This window comes from Odocoileus virginianus, chromosome 18 (genome assembly GCF_023699985.2).
Source record: "Odocoileus virginianus isolate 20LAN1187 ecotype Illinois chromosome 18, Ovbor_1.2, whole genome shotgun sequence".
NCBI lineage: Eukaryota > Metazoa > Chordata > Mammalia > Artiodactyla > Cervidae > Odocoileus > Odocoileus virginianus.
The window spans coordinates 2746705-2767509 of NC_069691.1; the positions used below are offsets into that span (position 1 = coordinate 2746705).

General features: G+C 44.6%; 1 protein-coding gene across 1 annotated transcript in view; it reads left to right on the forward strand.

The window, feature by feature from the left end:
* Window positions 1-17906: 17906 nt before the first annotated feature.
* The window catches only part of GNE (glucosamine (UDP-N-acetyl)-2-epimerase/N-acetylmannosamine kinase), a 53844-nt gene continuing 50945 nt past the window's right edge, over window positions 17907-20805 (forward strand). Inside the window, exon 1 of the mRNA XM_020878250.2 lies at window positions 17907-18009. Coding sequence (XP_020733909.2) covers window positions 17959-18009 — 51 coding nt within the window. The 5' untranslated portion in view covers window positions 17907-17958. The remainder of the gene's footprint in view (window positions 18010-20805) is intronic.

Below are 20805 nucleotides of genomic sequence, written 5' to 3' on the forward strand. Positions count from 1 at the left end.
ACTGAGTCTCACAATGCTGATTCTAGTGTAGAATAAGCACAATACAGGGAACCAAGCATATTAGAATATAGTTATTAAAATATAAACAAATTTGTGATATGGAAAAAATGCTAGTTTACTAATGCATTAAATGACAAGATCTAGCAATAGGTCTAATTATGGCTGAGGTTTTGAAGAAGTGATGGATGTTAAGAGATATTTGAGGGTCTCTGTGACGACCAGAGTGTGATGGTGAAAATCTTCTATTTGTGACAAAGTCACAGGTTCTCTGAAGCATGTGGTTTGTTGCCTACATGTTCGACTGAAGGGAAATGTAAACTGCATTTAGAGGTTAATGAAAATCAGAGTGTAATTTTTTTCCTTAATGGTCAGTACCGAAATCAGATTGATTATATTCTTCCCAGCCAAAGATGGAGAAGCTTTATACAGTCAGCAAAAACAAGACCTGGAGCTGACTGTGGCTCACATCATCAGCTCCTTATTGCAAAATTCAGACTTAAATCGAAGACAGTAGGGAAAACCACTAGGCTATTCAAGTATGACCTAATTCAAGTCCCCTATGACTGATTATACAGTGGAGGTAATGAATAGATTCAAGAGATTAGATCTGGTAGACAGAATACCTGAAGAATAATGGACAGAGGTTCATAAAATGGTACAGGAGGCAGTGACCAAAACCACCCCAAAGCAAAAGAAATGCAAGAAGGCAAAGCAGTTGCCTTGAGGAGGCTTTACAAATAGCTGAGAAAAGAAGAGAAGCAAAAAGCATGGGAGAAAGGGAGAGATACACCCAGCTGAATGCAGAGTTCCAGAGAATAGCAAAGAGATAAGAAGGTTCTTAATGAACAGTGCGAAGAAATAGAGGAAAGCAATAGAATAGGAAAGACTAGAGATTTCTTCAAGAAAATTGGAGATATCAAAGGAATATTTCATGGAAGGATGGGCATGATAAAGGACAGAAAGAGTATGGACCTAACAGAGGCAGAATATATTAAGAAAAGGTGGCAAGAATATACAGAACTGTACAAAAAAGGTCTTAATAATGATGCAGATAACCACAAAGGTGTGATCACTCACCTAGAGCCAGATGTCCTGGAATATGAAGTCAAGTAGACCTTAGGAAGCATTACTACAAACAAAGCTAATGGAAGTGATGGAATTCCAGTTAGCCAATTCAAACCCTAAAAGATGATGCTGTGAAAGTGCTGCACTCAATATGTCAGCAAATTTGGAAAACTCAGCAGTGGCCACAGGACTGGAAAAGGTCAGCTGTCATCCCAACCCCAAAGAAGGGCAGTGCTAAAGAATGTTCAGACTACTGGACAATTGCATTAATTTCCCATGCTAGTAAGTTTATGCTCAAAATCCTTTGAGATAGACTTTTAGCTGTACTTAATAGAGAATTTCCAGATGTACAAGCTGAGTTTAGAAAATCAGAGGAACCAGTAATCGAATTGCCAATATTTGTTGGATCATAGAGAAAGCAAGGGAATTCCAGAAAAACATCTACTTCTGCTTTATTGACTATGCCAAAGCCTTTGACTATGTGGATCACAACAAAGTGTGGAAAATGCTTAAAGAGATGGGAATACCAGACATCTTACCTGTCTCCTGAGAAACCCATATGCAAGTCAAGTAGCAACAGTTGGAACTAGACATGGAACAACAGACTGGTTCCAAATAGGGAAAGGAGTATGTCAAGGCTATATATTGTCACCCTGCTTATCTAACTTATATGCAGAGTACATCATACGAAATGCCAGGCTGGATGAGTTACAAGCTGATATCAAGATTGCCGGGAGAAATATCAACAACTTCAGATATGCAGATGATACCACTCTAATGGCAGAAAGTGACGAGGAACTAAAGACTAAAGAGCCTCTTGATAAGGGTGAAAGAGGAGAATGAAAAATCTAGCTTAAAACTCAACATTCAAAAAACTAAGATCACAGCATCCAGTCCCATCACTTCATGGCAAATAGAAGAGGGAAAAGTGGAAACAGTGACAGATATTCTCTTCTTGGACTTCAGTATCACTGCAGATGGTGACTGCAGCCATGAAATTAGAAGATGTTTGCTTCTTGGAAGGAATGCTATGTATGACAAGCCTAGACATCATGTTAAAAAGCAAAGACATTACTTTGCTGACAAAGGTCTGTATAGTCAAAGCTATGGTTTTTCCAGTAGTCATGTATGGATGGGAGAGTCGGAGTATAAAGAAAGCTGAACACCCAAGAATTGATGTTTTTGAACTATGGTGTTGGAGAAGGCTCTTGAGAGTCTCTTGGATTGCAAGGAGAGTCAATGAGTCCATCCTAAAGGAAATCAGTCCTGAATAGTCATTGGAAGGACTGATGCTCAAGCTGAAACTTCATTACTTTGGCCACCTGATGCAAAGAACTGACTCATTTGAAGACCCTGATGCTGGGAAAGATCGAGGGCAGGAAGAGAAGGGGATGACAGAGGATGAGACGGTTGGATGGCATCACCGACTCGATGGACATGAGTTTGAGAAAGCTCTGGTAGAAGAAATCAAAAAAGATATCAAAATATGCATAGAAACAAATGAAAATGAAAACACAACAACCCAAAACCTATGGGACACTGTAAAAGCAGTGCTAAGGGGAATGTTCATAGCATTACAGGCTTAACCAACAAATCATAGAAGAAATCAAAAAGGAAATCAAAATATGCAGAGAAAGCTCTGGGAGTTGGTGATGGACAGGGAATCCGGGAGTGCTGCAGTCCATGGGGTCGAAAGAGTGACTGGAATGAACTGAACTGAACTAATGGTCTTTCTAGTAGTCATGTATAGATGTGAGAGTTAGACCATAAAGAAGGTTGAGCGCAGAAGAATTGATGATTTTGAACTGTGGTGTTGGAGAAGATCTTTCAGCGTCCCTTGGACAGCAAGGAGATGAAACCAGTCAATCCTAAAGGAAAATCAATACTCATTGGAAGAACTGATGCTGAAGCTGGAACTCCAATACTTTGTCCACCTGATACAAAGAGCCAACTCGTTGGAAAAGTCCCTGATGCTGGGAAAGGTTGAAGGCAGAAGGAGAAGAGGGTGGCAGAGGATGAGATGGTTGGATGGCATCAATGACTCAATGAACAAGAACTTGGACAAACTCTGGGAGATAGTGAGGGACAGGGAGGCCTGGTGTGCCACAGTCCACAGGGTCACAAAGAGTCAGACATGACTTAGTGACTGAACAACAAGGAAAAACAGACCCTCTCGGTTCTCTCTGTGGGTCTCTGACTGTGAATAGCCGGGTCAAGGCTTTTGCCTGCAGCGGTTCCTTGCCTGGCTGTGCTGGCCTGGGTCTCACAGGCTGGCCCCCTCTTTGTTCTTACCTCCCACTCTCTCTCTCTCCCCTCCTTTGGCCTCTCTTGGGTGCTATTCATGCAGGGCTGAGGGTTAACATTTTCAGATTAAGATTTACTTGGCCAGAGGCAGGAGTTGTATATATAATAACTCACCTGATGACCCCTGTAACATGGGCAGGTAGTGAGTGTCGGACATTATTTTGTCAGTGTCCAAAATAATATTCTTCCCACTAGGTCTGGGGCTCTTTCCCCCAGGAGAGCAATGATGTCCCTGCCTCCCTCTGGCTTTGGAAAGTGTTCATCTAAACCAAGAGCTGGGCCTACGATAGTGGGATTTTCAAGGCTGCCAGTGTACCTTGGGCAGTAGGATGCTCCCTTGGCCTTGCCTGTCTTTTCAAGGGCTCTGGCCTGGCGCATCCCAACAAGTGGGGGGTTCCAAATGTCATTTTGCAAAGATTTAAAAGTACCTTACCCTTCAAGGTCGCTACCAAAACTGAAAAAAAAGAATCCAACCCCAAACCTCCCACTCCCAAAGCCAGACTTGCCTGTGTTTATCATCTCTGTGTCCTGTAAGCATTAATCAGAAAGCCTCTTTGGCTGGACATAGGGGAAATAAAAGTTGCACTGATTCCCACACACAGAGCTCTGAGGCTGAACAAAGGCAGAACCACAAAGGCACACATCTGTTTCTGTTCTTTGCCTGGAATTTAAAAACCTGTTCATTAGACCTTTTTGTGGATGGCTCACCCACCCACTATGCGTTTTATCTGAATATGATCGCATGAGTTTTATGACATTTTTGCATGTTTGCCTTGCATGCATTTAACATTGCTAAGTTATTTAATTCAGCCATGCCTAGGTCTTCTCTCCAAGTTCTGAAGGGGCTTCTTTGTAACTTTTCTTACATCTGAACTTGTTTTTCAGTTAGCTCACACCTTGTCTCTCCCTCCCTGCCTAGAACCATTTATTCAGCATCAAGTGCCTAAGTAAACTGAGCACCAAGGGACCCACAAGTTTTTTCATTTGCCATAGTCTTGGGAGTCTTGTGGACACTGGCCCCATGGGCTTTCATATCTAGGTGTTCTGGGGCCTGTCCCTCAGGCGGGAGTCTTAGAAGTTGGGACTGGATACCTTGTTTCTAACCCAGTGGGACCCATTTTGGACTTCCAGCCCCCAGAACCATGAGATGGTAAGTTTGTGTTCTTTTAAGCCACTGAGTTGGTGGTAATTGGTTGCAGCAGCAAGTGGAGACTCACATAGAGAAGTGAAGGGGCGTCACAGAGACAGTTTGGAGGGGGCACAATGGCAGTCTGGAGATGGCCCAGCTGGCTTACAGCTTCTGTTCAGCCCCAGCCAGTATTTCTTAGAGGGACTAGAGGGTCAGAATTGTCAGATTCTTCAATTTTCCAAATAAGGTGAAAATACAATTTCCATGTCAAAAAAAAGTTGGGGGGGGAGGGGCCTAGATGTGTGGTCCAAATCATTCACTCCTCACAAACAGTGAAATCACCCCCTTTTAAAACTGAAGAACTAGAACACCAGCTTGTGGAAGCAAATCGCTCAAGGTCACATAACTTGCCAGCAGTAATATTCCTTCCTTCCAACCTGACTTGCATTAGGAAAAAATTAACTATATATGTGAATTTCGGAAGGCAAGACAAATTGACTATCAAGTTACTACTCTCAATTACACCCAGAAAACAAATATGCCCAAGACAGTTTATGCCGGAAAGATCCTGGTGCCCTGGAAGGTGTCAGGGCCATCCAAACATCACACTTAAGCCAAGAGAGCAAACAGAGGCCTGAAATTACAAAAGAAGCTCAAAAGGTCTGGTAGTTTAAAAAAAAAAAGTTCCACACACCGTAACCCAAAAGTCTGCTTTTTGAGTAAGAGTTATTTTCTGAAAGTCAGGACAGCCTTTACCCATTCGTTTATTCTTTAATTTGTTCATTCATTCAGCAAAGTTCCATAAACATCCCCTAAGGAGCTTATTTCAGCCATGGAGACAGGGGCGTAACCAGTAAATAAAAGCTATGTGAGATGGAATGAATTGGAAGAGGCCCCAGTAAAGAATTAGGAGAGTATCCAAAATGAATAATAATAACTAATCTTCCTGGGCACTCATTACGTTCCAGGCATTTTCTAAGTGCTTTACACATATCCGTTTATTCAATTTTCACAAAACCTTGAGGACAGCAGTAGCCTTCTCCCTACACTTAGCTTAGAAAATCAGGCTCAGAATGGTTTCATCACTCACCGAAGATCACAGAACTAATAAATGGGTTTAGATCATCTGGCTCCACAGCCTGTATCTTTCATCATCTCACTCCAGCTGTCGGGAGGACAAGGCAAGTGTTGTCGCTGCTTCTAGGCAGAGGGATTGGGGAAGGCTTTGTGGAAGAGGTGGTATTTGGGTTAAGCCCTGAAGGTGAAGGGAAAGAGCATTCCAGGTTGAGAGGGGAGATACAGAGAAGCAAAAAAAAAAAAAAAAAAAATTGTATTGGGGGTAAGCAGTTGCTAGCAGGAGTAGGTGGACAGTGTGGATGGGGAGGGTGAGATCTCTGGTAAGTTTCATATTATTCTGAAGGTGTTAAGAAGTCAGAGTTTTTCTGAGCAGGGAAGGGCTCCATTCTAATACTTTCTATGTATCCTTTCAATCAATACTTACTTAACATCTAATTAAACACCTGTTTGAACAGTTAATTTAACACCTAATATTGAGTGCTGGTAGAGGGGAATTGTTTCTGCTGTCAAAGAAGTACACCTTAATTGAAGGCACAGGAAATAATACTTCAAAAAACTGTACCACGAATTTAAAAACATGACAAGAGGTGTTCCAAGGCAGTACATGAGGAGTTGTTCAACAAAACACTTTGTGAAATTTGGCAAACTTCAGGGTCTGTTAATCCTCTCTCTGGCTTGGGTTAAGGGTTTGCAAGGGCGGAGTAGGGGAACCAGCCGGGGAAGTTCGGGTGCCGCACACAGGAACAAAACAGTTAATGTTGGACCTGGCTCCCCAGCACCCGCTTCCTAATCTGCATCATGGCTAGGGAGAGGAGAGTTCCCTGTAATCAGAAGCTAGGAGGAAGGCACTGGCTAGAAATAGGAGCCTATTGATTCCCTTGATTCTAAGTAAGAAAATTCCAAAGCTTCTCTCCTTGACCGCAGTCTAATGATCTAAATATCACTGGGGAAAACAGTCCAAGATTTGGAAATGGACAGGGGAGATTACTAGGTTTCCTTTCAGGGGAATGCTTATTACTGCGTGCTGTAATCTCTGTGATTTTCTGATTCTACAGGTTTATGCAATTTGATTTCTTATTGGCCAGGCTATTTTTTTTTTATCTCTGGAGGAGTTGAAGTAAATTTGTAGAAAAAATTATAATAATGCAAAGTTTCTTATTTATAGCAATGCAAGTGAATTTTGTCTGGTGAGGATACAACTGATTTCTGTAGAAAAGGTAACCCCAAACATTACATTTTATTGCATGAAGATATTAACCAGTTTTAGCAGAACCATTTTATCTTTCCTCATTGCTTCTTCCTCAAATTCTTCTTTGAAACAGTCTTAACATCTTTCTGGTGGCTTCATCCGTTTCTGGGTAGCAGTAAGATGCCCCCTAATTAATCTTTACTGTGGGACCATTGTATTTTTACATTAAAAAATGATTAAAAATCATGCTTTAACACTGTTAATTCCTGCAGGTTTTCCAGCATCTAGGATAATTAGAAGAAAGGAAATGCCACAGTTTCCATTAGTGAGCCAAAAGTCGTTTCCAGAAATTGTAACTGAGGTGCTTGTTGGCAATTCTTTGAGAATTCTAAATGGAGTTTTAAAACAAATGCTTTATGAGAATTTAGAAAGAAAAAGGAAAAAACATTTACTATTATATTGCCAATTACTGCACTAGGTGATTTACATATATTATCATAACCCTTGGGAAATCTTTGAAATAGGTATTATTGTCCTAATTTTGTAGGTGAATAAACAGGAAATATTTGATTAAGTATTGTAGCACCCATCTGCAGATCAAATCACATAAGTGGAAAATTACTGCAATGGTTCATAAACCACGGCGGTTAAAAGGGTACATGGTAAATAAGGGTATAAAATTCAATAAAGATGTGAGTGAAAGGACAATGAGCAAGACCAAAGTCCCAAACAAGAAAAACTGGTGGCAGTGCTTGGGCGGGAGCTCTTAATTACTTGGGTACGGCTTGAAAGCTTCTTTAGATATCCTGTTTCTTTAGACCTCACCTCACGACAAACCTGCCCACACATCCACCCTCTGCTGTCTGCTGGCCTTCCTGAGCAAGAGAGAGGGAACTTAGGACCACTTCAATGTCTGCCTTCCTATGTCACTGTCAAAGGGATGTGCGGTCCACTCCCACAAGGCAGCCCCACTAACCATGTGGCTGATGGAGATGAAGCAGCTTCTTAGAAAGACTGGATCCACAGATCCACTGCATCTGCAATATTTCCTCTCTCAACTGCAAGATCTGATGCAAAATGGCATAATGCTAAAATTGTAAACCTGGGTTGTTGCATTCTTCTATACTTGCCTCTTATATCTCATACAAAATAAGTTTATCATTAAGTAAAAAAGGGAAATCTGGAGGGAAAAAGGTTTAATTTATTAGTTTTGATTTTGAAGTGAAAGTTGCTCAGTTGTATCTGACTCCTCTTGACCCCATGGACTATATATAGTCCATGGAATTCTCTAGGCCAGAATACTGGAGTCGGTAGCCTTTCCCTTCTCCAGATCTTTCCCAACCAAGGGATCGAACCCAGGTATCCCGCATTGCAGGCGGATTCTTTACCAGCTGAGCCACGAGGAGAGTCCAGTTTTGATTTTGAGCCCCCCCTTCAAAGCAGAGACAGAGGCAGAGGGAAAGCAGGGACGCATCCAGGTGTGCCTAACGAGCCTAATTAGCTGAAGCATACCACTGCCCTGCTGATGCCAGGCCTCAGGCTCTTCTCATCCACGTGGCCTCCTGATCAACAGTGCTCATTACTTCTACTTTATCAACACCATCTCCTCAGAACGCAAGACATCTCCAAGAGATCTCTCAAGCATAGATCTGGGACTTCAGGCCCCAAGAGTCTCTTCAGGCCTCGTGTCCTCCTCTGGCTCTTGAGTCCTGCCTCCAGATCTCACCCACCTTACCGCCCATCTCTTCTATTCCTTCTCTCTGTGCCTGCCTGATTTATTTTGTAGTCTCATGAATGTGTCCCCCTTCAAAGACACATGTACATACAGCCCAGACTAGTGTGTTAGGGGTTCTGCAACTCACTGACATATATTTGTTGATAGAAACCAGAGCCTGGGGCGGGAATTCTGCCTGACGCTAACACGTCTCCTCTACCTCTAGAAGCTGCCACCGTAATCAGGTGGATGGGAGCCACCTGGTCCTACTCCATTACATTCTAGGGCATCTGCTCAGGTGTTTGAAGCAATTTGGGCCTCCTGTTCCAGTGGCACTGGGACTCAGCTCTGGGAAAGCACCCTTCGTTCCTCCCGAGGACGCGTTTCCTGAAGAGTGGAGGCCCTTCTACTGGTTGCATTCAGGACCCGCTGCTGTTTAAAGCAGGTATTGCCACTGTCTGATAAAAGGAGCATGTGTGCAAAGGCCTCCAAGCTGGTGCGGTGTGGGTGGGGGGGAGCCTGCAGTCGTGGCGGGGAGAAGGCCCTGCCCACGGGCTGTCCCTGGAACGCTTTCCGGGGCCTCTGTCTCCCGGTCCCTGTCCCTGGAGGAGCCTCACTCAGGTCGTCCTGATACAGGCTGGCGCCTCTGGAGCCTTGCCTCCTGGCTGTGTCCGCTCCACGGGTGCTTAAGGGGAAGGATTGGCTTCCCGTCCACAGTCTACGACGACAAGCTGTGACTGTCACCTCCCCTCGCCCCGACCTAGGCACCCGAGTCTGCACTTGGCCCCGGCAGCTCCCCAGTTGGCTGCCTGTCACAGAGGGCAGTGCGGCGGTCTGCAGCGCCCTGTTCTTTATGAATCTCCTCATTCCTCGGGCCACCTGCTCCCAGGCTCACTCTTCTTCTCTGAACCCCTGAGCTGTTCCCGCCCGCCTTCCCAGAGGCCTGGTTATGAGGCTGTGGGCATTTCTGGTTTTAGTTCTGGGCTCCAAGAGGGGAGGAGAAGGCAGCCTTTCTCTCTCGCGGAGGCCGAGGGCCGATGCCGGGCAGGAAGGCAGGGACCCAGAGGGGCCGCTGCAGGAGAATATGAGTGCGGGGCGACGCGAGGGCCAGACGGCCCAGGTCTCTGGGTGCCCTGGGCCTGCGGGCAGGAGGAGATGGGTCGGGAAGCCTTCAGATGGGGCAGCTCGCGGCCGTCTGGTGCTGTGGCTGGGGAGGGTCCACACGTCCCAGGCTCCCGGGGTCAGCGAGGGGCCCGGGAAGGCCACTGCTGGCTCTTAGGAGAGCTGTCTCAGGAGTGTGGCGGGGCCTGAAGACAGACGGGGAAAGTCAGGAGCGAGTGGGCGGTTGGCAGGCGGAGACCCTCCGTGCACCCCACTCTCCCAGGATGCTGTGTGAGGAGGGAGAGGCAGGGCGCTGAGAGGCCGGGGACCTTCAGTCACAGGGAGAACCGGTTTACGCTGCTTGTGTTTGTTTTTGCCCTAGAGACACATGCAGGTACTCAGAGGGAAGCCCGTGGAGAAAGGTGTTACAAAGGCCATGTTGACAAAGCCCAGTCCCCAGATCACACTGCAGGTGGGAGGGAGCCGCCTGTGGGAGCACAGGTGTGACCGCCGGGCTCAGTAAGGCCCACTGAGGCCCTTGGCTTAGAGTCTAAAGGTGCTACCTCCCGTGCTCTCCCCAAAGCTGCGTCTCGCCATTTTAACAGGGCCTCGCCTGAAGCCCAGGGCAGCCTTGTGAGAATGTGGGTCCCCGAGGGGAAGGGAGAGGCTGAGTCACACACACAGACACACTCAGGCACACACAGACACACTCACGACAAACTCAGACACACTCAGACACACACAGACACACTCAAACACAGACACACTCAGACACACTCACGACACACACAGACACAGACACACTCAGACACACTCACGACACACACAGACACACAGACACACTCAGACACACTCAGACACACACAGACACACTCAGACACACGACAAACTCAGACACAACACACACAGACACAATCACAACACACACAGACACACTCAAACACAGACACACTCAGACACACTCAGACACACACAGACACACTCATACACACACAGACACACTCAGACACACTCAGACACACAGACACACTCAGACTCAGACACACTCATGACACAAACAGACAGACACACTCAGAGATATACAGACACACTCAGACACACACAGACACACAGACACACACAGACACACCAGACACACTCAGACACACATGGACTCACACACAGACACACGACACACACAGACACACACGACACACACACACACGACACACAGACACACACAGACACACGACACACACACACAGACACACACACACACACGACACACTCAGACACACACAGACACACACACAACACACACAGACAGACACAGGAACACACACATGACACACTCAGACACACACAGACACACTCAGACACACGACAGCCAAACCCGCAGAGCGGGCATGAGTCAATTTTCCTTTCGGTCACCTATAAGGAAGAATTAGATGGAAAACAAGAAAACACCCAGGGTTAAAATAAACTCTGTCCTTTCTAACCTCCTGCCTACTGCACAGAGGCAAAAGCAGAGCAGAAGGAAGCCTCCAGCCTGGAGTTTATTGCCCTGGCTAGGGGCCTTGGTAAACACACAGCAGAGCTTCCTAACCAGGGCAGCAGGTCATCCACTGACCCTCTCAGCCCTGGGAATGAGTGGGGTCTGGGGTCAACTGCCTTGCCCGGTGCTCAGCTTACAGCCGTGCCAGGCTGTTTGTACTTATTGGATTGGTCCATAAGTTTGTTCAGGTTTTTCCATTAGATGTTATGTGACAGTGTATTTACTGTGCACTGGAAAATATATATAATTAGTAAGTTAAACCTGTGCTTTCACAAATATTATCTAGGACAAGGCCAGGTTTAGAAAAAGAATTGATTTAAAGTTGATTTCAGGAGAAACAAAACAGCATAATTACAAGCAGATCGGACGGGCAGTCATCAGACGACATACTCTGCCTCCCCCACTGCCTGCATCACTCACGAGGGCCTCGTCATTCTGTCTGGGTCTGGGGAGAGCAAGGAAACTCACTGAGAGTCAGGGACTATGTGTACATTTTGCATTGGTATCTCCTTCCACCTGGTACCAGCCTTCTGAATGTTACCCCTACAGAAGTACTATCAGCCTTAGAAAAGTTAAGTAACTTGTCCAAGATCAGTCAACAGTAAATGACAGAACCAGGATTCAAGCTTGGCTCCAGCTGACTTCACAGCCCCACTCCTGTCACTATCTTCCAGGCATGAAGGGTGAGTCAGTCTACAGCAAATGTTCAGCCTAGGGTAGGAAGAAGGAGGGAGTTTCCTTGAAAAGTTCTCTCTCTCCATGACGTCAGTGATGAGTCCATCTGCTGAGCCACGCTGGGGGATTTGAAAAGAAAACACCCTAACTGATAGAAAATGAAAAGAAATAAAGGAACTGGGAAAGAAAGACCCTTAGAGAGGGTGGAACACCCTTGGCACCCCGTGTCAGGAACTAATACTTGTGGATTTGTCCTCTGCAAGATGCCTTTATACTGATCCCCACATTCAGGGGGAAGTCTCAAGTTTTCACAAGTCCGCTCCTTTCCTAGAGTAGGTACTCATGTGGCAGGTTGAATGGCAGTGCCCTGTGTTGGTCAGGGTTCTCCAGAGAAACAGAGCCAATAGGATGTATTGATTTATAAAGAGAGAAAGAGGTTTATTTTAAGGAATTGGAAAACGTGATTGTGGGGGCTTGGCAAGTCCAAAATCTGATGGGGGAAGTGCCAGGCAGAGACTCAGGGAAGAACTACAGTTAGGCTGGAGACTCAGGAAGAGCAAATACTGCAGATCAAGTCCAAAGGCTGTCTGCTGGCAGAAGCGTCCTTCCTGCTCTGGGGAGGTCAGCCTTTGTTTTATCCAGGCCTTCAACTCATTGAGTGAGGCCCGAGCATGGAGTACAATCCCTGAATAATGTTTGAGCACATATCTAGGCACCATGGACCAGAGAAACTGACATAAAATTCGCCCCATCACATCCCCCAATCCCTGTCAAATCCTTGGAACCAGTGGGAGTTACCCTATCTGAAAAAAAGAGTTTGGGGAATTAGGTATCTTGAGATAAAGAGATCATCCTGGACCCAGGCAAGCCTTTAGTCCAGTGATAAGGGTCCTTACAGGAGAGACACAGGGGAGAGATGCACGGGAGGGGAGAAGGCCACATGGAGAGAGGAGACGGGAGTGACGAAACCACAGTCCAGTCAGCCCCTGGAATAAGGAGAGACTAAAAAAGTGCACTCCCCTGGAGCCTGCAGAGGGGGTGCAGCCCTGCCAGCCCCCAGATTTTGGACTTACAGCCTCTAGACTGAGGGATACACTTAAACGTAGTTTGAAACCACCCAGTTTGCAGTGATTCCTTACAAGTGCCTTACAAGTTCCTTACAAGGGTGATGGCGCGTGCCCCGCTCCCTCGCCTGCGCGCTGTGGTTCCTCAACCCAAGCTTGCACACACAGAAGGCAGGCGAGAGGCAGCCTCCTCTACTCCTCGTCCTTTTCGGGTACTTCAACTCCAGGCCCCCAGGCCCCTAACAGGACCCTTAGCCTCTCTTCTCCATCTCCTGCCCAGGCCCTACTCCGCCAAAACAGCTCAGTTCTGCTGCCCCAGTGCTAGCTGGCATCTCTTGCCTGCTCAGACCCCAATCCCCTGTGCCTGCTTCCTCCCAGACTGCCTGTCCCCAAGGACATGGTTCTGATTGTCTCTTTGGACCCAGGAGGACTTTATCCTTCTACTCAGCCTTGGACCCACCTGCTATCACCGTCACACAGGTCAGCAGCATTTGTCGTGTGTAATCTAGGAATCAGACCTCCTTCAAATTTCTAGAGGCACCTAAAAGTCCCTGCCCTCTGTAAGCTTACCCTCTGCTCAGTAATTTCCCATCTCCTTCTCTCCTGGAGCACATGGTCTGTGGCCGCCAGTTTCTAGCAATCCGCTTTGTACCTGCTCCTCCTCTGACTTTCTGGGGGCGAGGGTCCCCCTGTGCAGGATGTTAGGACCAGGATCTAATCGTGGGCCCTCTTTGAAGTGTCATTTGTTGATCTTTGCTATGGAAGAGGCCATAGGCCAAACGGAAGCAAGGCAGGGGCGAAATTTGACACAAAGACTTACTAATGGTTATTTCATCAAAGCTGTGTGTTATTTCATCAGCACAATGCTTAGCTATGTTTGTATAAGAAAAGATAAGAAACAATGATGTAATGTTTCCCAACCTAGAGTAGTTAAAATTTACATAAGTGTTAACACCGGCCCCAGAAAAACATGAGGTGAGGCCTGATTTTAAATCTACATCTTAAAAAAAAAAAAAAATCACATTGCAAGATCCACTTTAATAGTCAAGATATTTCATCAGTATAGATTTGGATTTATTTATCAATGTATCATATTGTTTGAGTACGAGTATGCTTTATCTACATCTGAATTTCTTTAAAAAAAATCCTCTTTCATATCTTTGGTATAGTCGTTCTCACTTTCAGTAATCTAAAACATATTGAATCACTTTTAATAATTCAAATAGTCTACCCTAGACATAAATCATGATGATTAAGACTGAACTGAGAAATTCCCTGGCGGCCCAGTAGTTAGGACATTGTGCTCTCTCTCCCAAGTGCCTAGGTTCAACCCCTGATCAGGGAATTAAATTAAGATCCCTGATCCAAGAGAGCTAAGCCACCCAGTGCAGCCAAAAACACAAAAACAAACAAAAAGACTGAACTGAACTTCAGCTCCAAAAAGGCCCTTCTGTCTGTCTCAGGTTTCTTTCGCTGTCTTGTAAATACCTTATCCTAGCCCATTTTAATTTAATTCACAATTCATTGAATGCTACTATATTCATTGAGTGCTACTATGTACTTGGGGCTCCCCTTGTGGCTCAGCTGGTAAAGAATCTGCCTGCAATGCAAGAGACCTGGGTTTGATCCCTGGGCTGGGAAGATCCCCTGGAGAAGGGAAAGGCTCCCCACTCCAGTATTCTTGCCTGGAGAATTCCACAGACTGTACAAAGAGTCGCAAAGAGCCAGACTCTTGGGGTCGCAAAGAGTCAGACATGACTGAGCGAATTCACTTTCACATGCTTGGCACTAGGCATGATTCTGGAAATATAAAGATGAACAAAATAGCTGCGGTGATCCTAATGGGGTCTACTCCCAGTGTCAGGCAGGTGAACTGCCGGGTACTGGGGCAGCAGTTCTCAAAGTGGCCTCAGGACCCTTGGTAAGGGAGGAGGAGTCCCTGAGACTGGCTGTGTGTGAAGCCCAAATATATTTCCATGTCCATCATAATACAGATTATTCTCTCTCTCTCCTTTTTTTTTTTCTTTTTTTGCAGTATTTAGGGTCTATACAGTTGCTGTGAGGGCCAAGGTAGCGAATACCCAACTGTTTATTGCATCTAAGAGAAGCAAAAGTTTAGGTTCCTGCAAGCCTCTGGTCACAACATTTTTGTCAACTGATTGATATATAACCTTGTTTGGTGTGTGTTTCTGTTTAAAAGACAACTTACTGAGAGAGAATGGGAAACTTCTAGGGTATCTCCCATCTACTTCCCTGCCTTCCCTGGGAGGATGTCATGGTATGATTTCTCAGGCCTTCCAGGTTCTGAGGAGGAAGGGGTTTCTGCCCCAGTCCCCTCAAAATAGGGCTTCAGAGTGTGAACCTCCTTGCTGCAGTCTGGAGCAGGCTCCAGCAGGAAGACGCCCCACATCCCGCATTGCGGTCAACGGGCCGTTTGTCTATGTTGTCATTCTGGATGTCTGTGCAGGGACCAGGGGAGTTGGCACCTAAAAGTAACCTGTTGTATGTTTACTCTCCAGCCAGCCGGGCCCATCTGTGGCCTGATGTGTGCTTAACGAATATGAGCAACCGAAGGGCATCTGTCGCATGAGTGGCCTGCCCAGGGACACTGCTCACAGCTGAGCCATGGGGCCCCCAGAGCCGCAGCCTGAAAACCAGCCATGAGACTATTTCCCAGGTCAGCTCTCAGAGAGGGGCTTTACCGATAGAGACTAGAAACGAAGGGAGAGGACTTTTTAAAACCGTGTTTTTATGTGAGAAAAAGCAAACTGGATGTGAAGAGATGAATGGGAATGAAGAGTGGACATTAATCAGAAAATGCCGCCGAGGGTTATGTAGACCCTTCATCACATTTGGGAAATGTAAGAGAATTTTTGAGCTATTTTAAAATTACTCTTTCTTTGTCCAGCTGGTTTCTCCGGTTGCAGCACTGCTTCAAGACCAGACCATGGTTTGCTTCAGAGTCCGTAAATACTGATATGTAATGATTAACTAGGAATTTCTGTGCCTGGAGGGGAATCCATGATGCCTAACACTCCTGAACTTCCCAACCAAATTGCAGGAGACAATTCTGTTACTTTTTATGTAGTTATAAATTCCATCAGCTTTCTACATGCAAATATTTCAGTGGAATTTCTTTGTAGGAATATTCCCATCATTTGGTATTGTGCTCAGTCTTGTCTGACTGCAACCTTTTGGACTGTAGTCTGCCAGGCTCCTCTGTCCATGGGATTTTCCAGGCAAGAATACTGAAGTGGGTGGCCATTTCCTCCTCCAGGGGTTCTTCCTGACCCAGGAATCGAAACTGCAACTCCTGTGTCTCCTGCATTGAAGGCAGATTTTTCACCTGCTGAGCCATCAAGGAATCCCATCATTTGGAGCAGAAGAAATTTTTATTGTGCAGGACAGTTTCTGACATTGCAAAAAAGTTCCTATCTAGTAAAACTAAAAGCATCTGTTGCTTATCGTGATAAATAAAGATTATCCCCCTATACACATTTTGTAATATACCCCTTTGGGGTATGGAAATGCCTCCCTTGAGAATGATTGCCACCCAGAAGTAGATGGAGGATACCTGGGAATTTCAGCTCCAGTCTCCCTCAGCCTAACCCTGTCATAATGTTTATTTCACTTCTGCAGTCATCTTGATGCACCGAGTAAAGGGCCCCATCCTGAGAGGCATTGTTATGAAGTAAACACTTGGGCCCCCCAAACTCACATGTTGAACTCCTCCCAAATATGATGTCTTGGGAAGTGGGGCCTTCACTGAAGTGGCAGTAGCATGAGAGGTTTTTTGTTTCACTGTCACATGCGATGCTTGCTCTGGATTTTGGTTGTACTTTAATGAGTTAAGGAAGTTTCCAGATATCCTACATGACAAAAAGAGCTTTTCTCTTGGTTTCAGTTTTTTTTTTAATTGGGAACAGGTGTAGCAAACACTTGTTCAAAATCTAATTTTTGTAATTTTTCTCTTTTGTTAATGTAACGTCATATCAAAAGACCTCTAAAGCTGGATCATACTCACAGTCCAGAGACAAACATTTGGTCATTTGGTATTATTCTTTTCATACATAGTTAGATTTTATTTACTATTCTCTAAGTCAATTTCATTTCTCAGTTTGTGCCAGCGTGTGATAGCTCAGTAAATGTGCTAGCTTATGCTCAGCTATATGCTCCGCATTCCATTCATCCATTTTTAAAAACAGCAGTATAGAGTGTTCTCTTCTTAAAAACTGATTATTTTTCTCTTTTGGCTGTGCAGCTTGCAGGATCTTACCTTCTCAACCAGGGATAGAACCCCAAACCCCGACAGTGAAAGCTCCAGACCACCAGACCACCAGGAAATTCCCCCAAATAGATTACTTCTAATCTTAGCTTTCCTTAAGTAGAATGTACAGTTATGTGGTAGATAAGGCTAGGATGGTGATGTGTTCAAATGAACATATACCAGTGAAATCAAAATAAGCAAATCATCAGTCTATATCCCTTGCCACCAATCTGGCTATGGGGGTGTTCCTGAGCCCCCAAAATATAAGATTCCTCCCTTATAAAATGTATCAACAGTTTTCAGTCTTAATGCAGCTTAGATAAAGTGCAACAGTATTGATTTTCCTTCAGTCTCAGGAAACTAAGGGTTTTAAGTATCTTGAGGCCTGTGACTGTGAAGGAAGCTTAAATCCTCGTTTAATCTTTTTATTTTCCTTCTTTGCTCTAAACAATACATCAGTAAAATGTTTTGCCTGTGTGTGAAACCAATATGAAGAACACTATTGAGATTATGATCGTAGATTTTTGTTTCTACCTTTAAGAAACTCAGAAGAAAATAATTTTTCTAGTGGAAAATAAAATCATCAGGTAGACTAGTGCATCCAAAACAGGAAGCTAACACTCAGACACTGACTGTCCTACTTTTAAGCTACTGTCCAGGCAGACAGGAAGAGTTGAGAGTCACATTTTTTTTTTCTTCCTTTTCAGAGAGGCGGAGCTCAAGATTTAGTTTGGAATTCAGACGCCTATTTATGACTGCTCTGGGGTAGTTAAGCCAAGAGAACACACGGCTGCTCTGCTCACTGATTCAAGCACCAGGTACAGAGCTTGTGCCCCAGGATGGACATTAACGTGTATGCTCACCACGCCTTGGGTCTTCCCGGCCCCCATGTAAGTAACTTAGCGATTTGACAGACTTATCATTGAACATGCAATCAGGATAAAAAGAAGAAAATGACCAGGAGGAAGAGGAAAAGCTTTGGTTTAAATCTATCACACCTAGCAGTTTTTTCTAGTGTCATTTTTTTTTTTAGCTGCTGACTCCTGGCAGCAGTAATTCTCTGGTGTCTAGTTGTCTCTGAGTTCCTGTGTTGAAACTCACTGTCTCCTTTTGAGACATCTGCTTCATAAATGTAGTTTTTTTCCGTAAGTGCAGTGTTTACTGCAATTTTATTTTTTCCTTTGCTTTTGAAACATGGTCTATTGAGCTGCCTGGCTTGTAGCACTTTTTCTCCCAGCTATTTACCTATTGACTGATTATACTGGTGATGGAAGTATATTTATTTTGAATTTAATTAGTATCTGAGCCAAATTAAATGGAAATTGCTTACATTTATCAATATATTATATGTCATATCATATGCTATATTATAACATAGCTTATTTAACCTCATATTTTTACTGAGAAATACAGAAATGCAGATGTTTCAGAAAATCATCATCACAATTCAATTTGGTGATTTATTAAAAAATGCCTCTATATATTCAGTTTAAAGATCATTTATAGTTAAGGAATTGATTTATAAGCACCTTTCAATTAAATTATGTCATTCTTGCAATTATTTTCAACACAGTCTACTAGTTATATCACTAATGCCTAATTCAATTTATCTTCTTCAATGAGAATTTATTATTTCTTATTTTTTAGTAGCACTTCCATTTAAATTCAGGGTCAGATTTTCTGACCTTCTAGTTGGAACTTTGTAGGTTTTTTTTTTCCCCTCATGTCATCAATGAAATGTGAGAAATGGTTGTCTCTGATTACAAAGTTACTCCTATTTTTTCAAGTGACTGCTTTTTTAAAATGCACTTTGAAATGACCATTTCATCCATCTGCCTAATGTTTGGTCATTCTACAAGCACATCAGTTGTGAAATACTCCATGTGGCCTCTTTCAAGTCACTCTCCCACTTGATGGTCCAACCATATTTTCCAATATTTCTCAACGAAACTTCTCCTGTCAGGGCTGATCTCAACCCCTCCTTACTATCTTCAACCACACTGTATTCTCATCTAGGAAAATGCTCACTTATAAGGTAAAATGGGTAGGATTTCATGGCAAACTGAGTTTGAGAAAGAAAAGAGAAGTCAGGAGCGGCTCCCAGGTTACGGGGAGGGTGAATACCATCACTTGAATCAGACTGGAGAAAGGCCAGGTGTCGGGGGAGAGGAGACCTTCGCTGCGGCAAACTGAATTGAAATGCCCATGGAACACATGTGGAAAAAGGTATCCTAAAAGGAGTTGGATATTTGGATTTGGACTGAGAAGACTGGGCCACAAATTCAGATTTAGAAATAATGTTAATGGTTGTTTTTTAAGCCCCGCAAGTAGCTGAGATCACATTGTGCACTAAAATGAGATGAAAGGAAGGCTAAATAGGGAAGCCTGGAAAACTTTAAGTAGGGGTTTGGTGACATATAGCAGTCAGAGAAATTGGAGGTAGGTGGAAAATCAGGAGATGTCATGAAGCCCAGGAAGAAGAAAGCTTTGAGAATAAAGCAGTGGGGACTTCCCTCGTGTTCCAATGGCTAAAACTCTGAGCTCCCAATGCAGGGGGGCACAGGTTCGATCTCTGGTCAGGGAAGTAGATCCCGCATGCTGCAGTGAGGACTAAAGAGCCCATGTGCCGCAACTAATACGCGCACAGTCAAACAAACTAATTAACAACCACAGCAAAAAAAGATAAAGCTGCGACCGTAAGTGTAGAGAAGGGGTTAAGAGAATGGGAGGTGGAAGGCAGAGAAGATTCTGTGCATGGGCAGTTGGATGAAGTGAGCTGGAAAAGAGGGAACCCGGCCAGGACACACCACAGTTTATTGTAACATAAGGGGCAATAAACTGGGTTTCCACGGAACTTTACTCCTTAAACAATGTTGAAGAGTCTGTTTAAGAGTTACGTAACAACTCTATATAAAATATTACAGAAAGAGTTCTGAACTGGCCAAGAGTAGAAGTATAACAAACTGGGAGCCAGGAACATAATAAAAATCTGGTGAAACAGGTAGGACAAGAAATGTAGTTGGCTGCACTGGCTAAGAGTGAACAGTGTATTTCAAGACAGATACACATTTTATTGGGTGAGTTATACCTACCACAGGTCTGTCTCTCCAACCCATCTCTTGCTTCAGGTCCTCAATCACAAATTCAACATATCCACATCAGACTTCATTGTCTTCTCACCTACTCCAGCCCATCCCCAACCTGCTTCTCTACTTCAGCTACCCCATTGTTAAAAGTGCAAACCTGTGTCATTCATTCTTTTCTATTGTCATCTTTTCCGTCTCATCTCTGCCATCAAGTTACGTCCATTTTTCCTTCACATTCTTTTTTTTTGACAGGAAAGTAGGATTTATTGGGCATGAGTAAGGAGGGAACAGTGTCAAGGCTCTCATGAGTGCAGGCCGCTGTTTGTCCAGATTAAGAATGTATTTGACCCCACAGTCATCTAAGATGAGCCGCTTTTCTGCCACCGTGTTTTCAAATTCTTCCACATTAAACTGAGTAAATCCCCACTTCTTGGAGACGCAGGTCTCCTGGCAGCCCAGGCACTTGAATTTGGCCCTGTGTAGGGCCTCAACTGGGCTTCCCTGGTGGATCAGACAGTAAAGAATCCACCTGCAATGTGGGAGACCTGGGTTTGATCCCTGGATTGGGAAGATCCCGTGGAGGAGGGCATGGCAACCCCC